Source organism: Ipomoea triloba, chromosome 15 (genome assembly GCF_003576645.1).
Source record: "Ipomoea triloba cultivar NCNSP0323 chromosome 15, ASM357664v1".
Classification (NCBI taxonomy): domain Eukaryota; kingdom Viridiplantae; phylum Streptophyta; class Magnoliopsida; order Solanales; family Convolvulaceae; genus Ipomoea; species Ipomoea triloba.
The window spans coordinates 18161243-18170010 of record NC_044930.1 but is presented as its reverse complement, the minus strand read 5'-3'; the positions used below and the strand labels follow the sequence as shown (position 1 = coordinate 18170010).

The 8768-nt window shown below is 33.0% G+C and overlaps 1 protein-coding gene across 3 annotated transcripts; it reads right to left on the bottom strand.

The window, feature by feature from the left end:
• Positions 1–1885: 1885 nt before the first annotated feature.
• On the bottom strand, positions 1886–6659 carry LOC116006643 (heterogeneous nuclear ribonucleoprotein 1-like). Of its 3 annotated transcripts, XR_004095169.1 has the most exons (6): positions 6376–6659; positions 5755–5831; positions 5430–5652; positions 3465–4653; positions 2383–2569; positions 1886–2268 (listed from the first exon to the last, which is right to left on the bottom strand). XR_004095169.1 is itself a non-coding variant. In XM_031247092.1 (5 exons), exons 3-5 carry the CDS (start codon positions 5649–5651, stop codon positions 2556–2558), a joined length of 1425 nt encoding a protein of 474 aa, XP_031102952.1. In that variant the 5' UTR covers position 5652; positions 5755–5831; positions 6376–6659; the 3' UTR covers positions 1886–2555. The 3 variants fall into 3 exon arrangements, 2 of the variants coding, with proteins under 2 accessions (XP_031102952.1, XP_031102953.1); XM_031247092.1 differs by having other exon boundaries at positions 1886–2569; XM_031247093.1 differs by lacking the exon at positions 5755–5831 and having other exon boundaries at positions 1886–2569.
• Between the last annotated feature and the right edge of the window lie 2109 nt (positions 6660–8768).

Genomic DNA, 8768 nt, shown 5'->3' with positions numbered 1-8768 from the left:
TTTGTTTTGAACCAGGTAAAGGTCATGGTCAAACTTAGTCAAACTCATAAACCTAGTCAGTATGTCATGACTACCTAGTTGCCAATGAATAAATGTTGACTTCTAGAGCATACATGTCTAACACGTACTAGGCCCGTACAGTCGTACGTGGCTCGTACAGACGTCTAGACGGGATTCCTTCGTTATTTCATTTCTTATTCTTAAACACTTCAAAATTATTTTACTAAGTGTTATATCATTAAAACAGGCTATTTTAAATTATTTCATCACATTATTAAGCCCAAATTACATACATTGCATTTATTTTATTTACCCAAAGATTATTCTAGTTTTCAAATCCTTGTTTCCTAATCCCACCCTATTACTTTCTCTCCAAGCAAATGTAATATTAAATCAAGAATAAATTATTTATTACTTATATAGGAAAATATAATAGTTTTGAGGAAAAATATAATACTTTTACATTTAATTTTGATGTAAAAGTATTACATATTTCATCAAAAGTATTCCCTTCGTCCCATTTTATGTGTCTGGTTCGGTTAACGAGACTTGACTGAAGTTATTTTTAATTCAATTTTTTTATAATATTAAGTTTAGAATTAGTATACAAAATTTATATATTTAGAAACTACACTAAAAGTACTATTAATTACCAAAAAAAAATCAAATTTAAAAATAAGTAAAAAATACTAATGAAAATAAATAAAGAAGAAAGAGTTTGTTTGACCAATGAATAGTAAGTATAACATATAAAATGGGATAGATGGAGTATTGTATTTTCCTTTTATACGTGCAACACTACTTACAAGGAAAAGTATAATATTTTTGATGAAAAAAGTATTTACTTTTATATCAAAATATAAAAAAGTACTACATTTGTCCTCAAAAGTATTATGTTTTCCTTTACAAGAGACATTTTATTACATTTGCATATTGATCCGACCCGACCCATCTCATAGATAAGGATCCGTGAGACGGTCTCAAACAAGTGTGACTCATTATATATTTACTTTTCAAATATGATTTAGGTACACAATTTGTATCCATAGATACAGAATTGCACAACACAAAGACATAAAATTCATAACCTTAAGATACAATTACTAAATATTTTCAGGTACAAAATTCATATTCTTAAGATACATAATTTCATAACACAAGAAACAACCTTACAACACAAAACGCGTACATATGCATCAGGGTCCACAATACACTGTCAACCCCGGTCCATAGTATAGGGATTGTTCCTTCGTAATCATTCCATGTAGCTTCATATCATTATTAAGAGTTAATTACCGAAATGGTCCATTGACTATCGCAAAATTACTAATTTGATCCTTGAATATTTTTTTTGCCCAATTAAGTCCCTCAACTTTAAAAATATTAACTAATTTGGTTCTCCATTTGTTTAGCCGTCAGACGTCTGTTAACTCAGGACCAAATTGGTAATTTCACTATAGTCAATGGACTATTTCAGTAATTAACTATTCAGTTTAATAAGAGAGAAAATTGTGCATGTGCTGACCGAAATGGTCCCTTGACTATTGCAAAATTACTAAATTAGTCCCAAGTAAACGTATGTCTAACTGCTAAACAAACGGATGACCAAACTAGTTGAGATTTTTAGAATTGAGAGACTTAATTAGACAAAATAAATAAATAATCAAAGACAATCGATAATTTCATTATAGTCAAAGACCATTTCAGTAATTAACTCTATTATTAATTAGATGCTTAACCCTTTCCTTGATTAATTTAAAAAGGTATGTTAGAGACTAATAATACATACAAAAGTATTATTCTATATCATAATATTTGAATTATAGATTGTACGATATTATTAAATTGCGCTATTAAACTTGTAATTCATAAGTAATTCGAAATATATTATGCAATATTCACAATTCAAATTAAAAGACTTCATGAGTCAGATTGGGACATTGCTCATTTGAATCACTCCCAAACAATGAATGTTTCATTGTTGATGAGCAAAACATTATTGTACTACAACAATGTTTCTGACAATGCCCGCAAAGGGGAACAAGGATACAACAACAAACTTGCAGCCAGCAAAATTACAGCAGAAGAACAAAAGTAGAAGAATCCCATGAAAGCAAAAAAGAAAAGGAATATTACACTTCTCTATCTAACTACATCACATATGCATACATACAGATGGTACGTACAATAATTTAAGTCGGGAATTCTACCACGCCTGTATGGCGCCGTACTCTATGCTTGGTAGAACTGTACCTCTCCCGTATACCTCTAACAAAGCGACAAGTATAGTGTCATCGAGCAAAGAAGTTCCCATTTCAAGTATATTCACTATTCGATTTTAAATCTCAGCCTATGTCAAAGAAAAAGCTCTAAAGTTCAAACCTTGATGGAAAATCCGATCCATTGCAGATGTTCAAACCTCTAGCCTGAAGTATTTATCTGCACAAACACGAGTGGTTGCAATTTGCAACCCTTAACTTCTTCAAACTGTACTTTCAACCCCACAGGTAGCATTTGATGTCCAAGGGGCGTTTCACCTCCATACAGGTGTTTTCCTAAGCAGCAATTCCTGCAACATAATGAAAAGAATAAGTAAGAACTGTTGTGTCATCAAGATTACTATAGCGAACAAGAATGTAGGTTTATTGATTGGGAGAGCATTGGCGAGACCAAGCCGACGTTGGATCAACGAAAGGTCTCAACTCATTTACAGAATAAGTAGGATTTCCAACTCAGATCAGGTTTTTTTGGCACCAATGCCAATCTTAGAAAATTACGTTGCTATGAGATATATTTTGCAAGACAACTGAATCAGGCTAAAACTACTCGCAATTTTGATATTTGTCCTTCAGTTTATGAGTAACATAGCACAAACATCAATTGTAATTGGTAATTTGATATTTCAATGTAAAATAGAAACAAGAATTCAAGGATGCGGGTACTATCTTACCCTCAAGTTCAAAAGTATGTAGTCAATGTCCCCGTTGTTGACAAAGTTTCATAGTGTTTATCCCTTCATCACTAGCTCCTCCACTACATGCTGATGATGGAGTAGGGACCAAAAATGGACAAAGTGGAAAAGGATGGAGATAAAAAAATGAGCAAAGTGGAGAAGAATAGGGACAAAAGTGTCCATTCTTAGTCCCCAGTCTTCACTTTGCCTGTTTTTGGTCCCCGCTTTGTTAGCATCTGATGGAGTTAGCAATAGAGGGACAAATGCTAGGTAACTTTGTAGAAAATAGGGACGGTGACTACTGACTAGGCAATTTTGAACTTGAAAGATAAGACCGTCAAAATCAACAACATTAGGGACGTAAAAATGACAAAATTCTTTCCAATCTATAATGCACAAGTAAGCATTTTCACCCAAAACAAAATAAAAAGTATCAGTAAAGATATAAATGAGCAGAACCCTCTGAAGAAAATTATAAAACAGAAAGAAAGTGTAAAATCAATATGTTTACCTCCATTCGATCTATTTGTAACAGTATAACCACCAACACAACCACGCGAGTTATTAGGCATAACATCTGAGGATATACTTTCAAGCCCATAACCAAAAGAACCAGAAACTTCAAGCCCTGGAGATGATGAATGCGGTGTTGGATCCTCAAAGAATGAGCAGTTTCCAGTCCCATACAAGTTTCCCAAATCCCTGCTATAAACATTTTCTGTTGCAGCATATGAGGATATTGCACTAGGACCATTACCACTATTTTGTGCATATCCTCCCCCACTAGCAAAGTTACTGCCTCCATTGTTGTAAGTGAAGTTGTCACTGTCAAAAGAACCATTCCTTCCAGTTTGACTTGAAATGGAGGAGGTACCCCAAATTGTTCCAAGACCTCCAAAGGGAGCAGCCAATCCACTGTTCCCACTTCCTGAGCCAACAAAGTTGGCAGAATTAGTGCTATAACTAAGATTCTCACTGTCCCACAGGTTCCAAGATGCTGACTTCAACACAGAACCACTTCCAATCCCCCCTGAAGCATTACCAATTAGCGTATTGTACCTATTTGGTAGCCCACCACTAAAGGAATTTAGAGCACCCCCATATCCAATATTAGAACTCAAATTTCCAGTTTCCGCAAAGTTTGAATTCAATGGGGAGTTTAGAGTCGGTCTTGTACAATAGTTTGACAGGTTAAACAATGAATATCCACTACGACCAACAACAGTTGGACTAAATCTATCCATTCTTACTCCATAACCTCCTAGTGAACTTAGACTGTGACCTAGAGTGTATCCATTCGGGAAACTGTTTACTCTGTTCAAACCAGAGTTATATCCACTTAATGGACTCCGGTTTGGTCCCGGTGATAACTCCTTAGGAACAGCTCGCTTGACTTCAACCATTTTCCCATTAAGTTCATGAAACATTTTGTGCAGAACTCTATCTACTGCTTCCTCCGAATCATAAGTGATGAACCCAAAACCTCTAGGCCTTTGTGTGTTGTGGTCATACATCACTACAACATCAGTGATTGTCCCAAATTGATCAAAATACTTTTTAAAGTCACTCTCGGACACTGAGGAGGCCAAACCTCCTACAAAAATCTTTCTTGTTCGGATGGAACCTGGAAAAGATGGTATATTTACGCTATTTCTATTCATGTGTTGATCATCCCTAGGTACAGCCTTCTTTGCCTCTACCTGGAGAAAATAGCAAAATAAGAAACAGTTCAAGGCCAAATTCACATTATGAACACCAAAAGTTAATAGCTGATCACATTTCTTTACTCTAATGTCAACTGTCCGAGGCCAAGTAAGATGTTAGAAAGTGTATAGGAAAAATATGAAAATGAACATACTTTTTAATCTCGTTGCAAATTTCTACTTTGCTTGTACTCAGGAGACAGACAAACCTAAAAACATTTTGGCATCCTCAAGAGATTAGGTATCTAAACAAAAGCCTTAGTGTAAAATACTCTGACCTAACTAGCAAAGGCTGCTCCGCTATCTCATTAATCTTTAATATATTTGAACATAAAATTCCACCTTATCATTAGACAGCTAATGTTGTTCTTGATAAACAATCTATCTGACCTCTGAGTCCATTTTGTTGATTATCTGAATTCTGAACTAATACTTGTACCTAATTTCATTTCCCCAATAGTCATAACAGTACTGCCATATATTCTAAGGTCTTGCAATTAGTATCATCTTTGATGGCCAAGTACCTCTGCCATCATATTCACTTTGGTTACACTTACTATTCCTTTTGAGAAGAAAAATAATAATTAATCTCTTAAAATGTACTCTTGCTACATCCAAATCCTCAGATGTATATCCTTTTTTTCTCAGAATGTGTCCAACAAGTATTGGTATCACAGATCTGAAGCCAACCAATTGCTATTCTTGAATTGTATTGCTAAAGATTCCATTGAAAAAACAAATCTAGAAGTAATAGTATTTTGAATATCACTCACAGTTCTGCCATCAATCATGTGTTTTTCTCTGACAACACTTTCAGCAACAGAAGGATCCTCGAAAACAACAAAACCAAAACCGCGGGCACGGCCTGTGGCACGATCCTTCATGATGACTGCCTCAACTACTTCTCCAAATGTTTGGAAATACTCTTTGAGACGGCCCTCATTGGTGTCCCATGAAATCCCTCCAACAAACAATTTTCCAGGCTCCATTGCCATCCTGGGCATAACAACTCCAATCACCCCATCAGACAATTAAAATGAAATGGAACAAATTCTAAATATAATTTTTTTTAATCAAAATTCAAATTGTTCTGTTTACCTTTAAACAGAAAGAAAGAATTCACAAAAAGTTCACTTTTTCGCAACCCACTTTTCTATACAATCCAAAATCACTCCCTGGACCAGAAAAGATCATAAAAGGATTCTTTCAAATAGTGTAAAACTTGATAAGTAACTCAGCAACTCTAGAATTCGATCAACTGCTGCTTTTCATATAACCATCTTAAAGAAGAATCTATTGCGTCATCGGTCACACCAATCCAATACATAATATCGAAATGCACACTATGCAACAACAACATCAAAACAATATAAATAAACAAAAGCTTAAAACAAACAGAAAAAAGAAAACGAATGGCATCTATGAATTTTTTTTAAAGATAATCTGATCTTCAATCATCTTTTGACCCACAATTCAAAATCGCAAGAGGAGCAAGAATGTTCCAAAAATTTCAACTTAAAACAATCGAGAGCATATCAAACAGCAACAGAAAAAAAAATGCAATCTATGAATAATTTAAAATTAAAAGAGATCATCTGATCTTCAAGTATTGTTTGATCCACAATTCAGAATCCCAAGAGGAGCAAGAATGTTCCAAAAACTTAAACTTTAAACAATAGAGAGAATATCAATATATGGAAGCAAACAGCTAGGATTTACCAAAGGGCGAAGACAGATGACAAGCGGGCAAAATTCAAGATCTGAGGAGAGGCATATGCAAGCAGAGGGCTGGAAAGGCCCTCTCTTTTCCTCTCGCTCTGTTTTTTTCTCCAAAATCAACTTTTCGGTTCAATCATTCCGGTGCATACCACATAAATGAATATATAGAAAGAGATAAAGAAGGGAGAGAGAGAGAAAGAAATTGTATCAATGGTGAGGAAAGGAAGAGAGGGTAAGAGAAGGATAAAGTGTGGTGGGAGAAGAATTACACCTAAAATAGTGAACATCATATATATATATATATATATATATATTGTAGTGTGTGCATGAGAGACGAGAAGGATCTTTGGCTATCCTCTCATGTGAAGCGGAGAGACGACAGAAGATGGTGAATGGTGATTACCACTTTCCTACTTTTCCATTTTCCTTTTTACTTTTCATATTTTGCTTAAAATGTACTGTAATACTTTTTACAAAAAGGCTAGTTTAATTATCACAATTTTTCTAATACTACTGACTCTATTACAATGTAGTATCTGTTCATAATTACTTTCTTAACTTACTGAAGCACAAAGAGTCTATAGGTAAATCAGGTGCCACTAAACCACAAGGTCTTTGGCAGTTTAATTATCCCATAGAAATTTAAACTTATTTTTTGTTTTGGTACAATGAATAAAAGACACTAAACAAAATATTCTATTGGCACTTCGTTTTGGAATGGCATTTTGAGAAAAAAAAAAATCTCAAAACACCCTTAAATTGCCTTACAACGGATCTGTCAACCGGTTCCATTAGATCCGTGGCAAGTCTCAATTCTTGCAAGAGGTTTGCTAGTGGGTCTGGTGAGACTCGCTACCAACAAATCTTTTTTTTTTTTTAATTCATTCACGTTACCGTGTGAGTAGGATTTAGCCATAATGGTTAAAGTAGCTTGATGGGTTGGAATTTGTGTTGCGTCTTAGAGGTTATGGCTCAAATTTGAGCAGTTAACAGATATTTTTCAAACACCCTCACAGGTCAAATTTTTTAGAAAGATTACATTTCTCCACATAATTATTACAATTTTCATCATAGTAACTCCTCAATTCTTAATTTTACATTTTGATTTAAAAGTATCACATTTTTTGTCATGAGTATTACACTTTATTTTATAATAACAATTAAACAATTTATCTATAATTAGTATTATATTTTTTTCATAAGTAACTATTCAACCCTAATTATTACTTTTTGATTAAAGAATTTTACATTTTTCTCAAAAGTATTACACTTTTCTTTATAAGTAACAAACACTTCATTCATGATTAGTATGACATTTTTCAGCATAAGTATTATATTTTCATCATGACCTGACCCATCTCACATATAAGGATCTGTGAGATGGTCGGAGACTCGGTCTATTTAGATTAATTTATTTTCTACCGTGAAAAAAAAAATTAACTAAATTGAATATTATATAAATTTGAGTCAAATTACTTTGATTCATAAAAAAAGGTTACAAGCACTACTCGAATGTGTATTTTATGTCAAACACGTCATGTGACCTTATCCGTCAAATGACCATAAAGAGATAAATTTGAGTCATATTACTTATATCCTATCGAAAATAAATAATGAATAATTTTATCAGGAGTGTTAAAAATATGTAAATCAAACATTTGTGTTTACTTCAATTCTCTGTCCTTTTTTCTTTCTTTCATTTTCTAATTTTATATATATATCCATACATATTTTCCAAAATCTCTATTTTTCTTTCTTTAATTTTTTATTTTTCTCAAAAAATAAAATTTCTTTAATTAATATACGCGCACTTCATAATGTATTGTCATTCAATTAGAGTATGTACTTGCTTCTTTGTGCACACATTTGGTGGAACAAATCCAATCACATTATAAAGATTTTAAAAAAAAAAATTAGTTATTGTGCATGCGCAAGCAGCTCAACTTAATTTTAGGTGGTGAACGTATATAAAAATTGACTTATTGCTTTTATTAAGAGATGGTAATGATAATCTCTATTATTTTTACATTATTTGAGAGTTTGAGCAGTTACCAAATAGTCACTTTTGAGTTCGACAAAATCACAATTCCAATACATACAATGCAAACATAGTCCTTAATAAATTGTTCCAATCATAAATCTGCTTCAAAATTAAATGCAACTCCTACTTTATAAGTCATGAACTTGTCCTATTATCGGCTTCCTCTCAAGGAATTCATATTAAATCCTTGAATGAAAGTTTTATTTAAAAAAAATGCATAATAATAATAATGCTACAATCGTCACCAAACAAATTAAAAGCCTCTAATTATTTTCTCTTTAAATTAAAATTCTTTAATATACAAGCATACATATGCTTATACGTACTCAAAAAAAAAAAAAAAAAAAAAAAA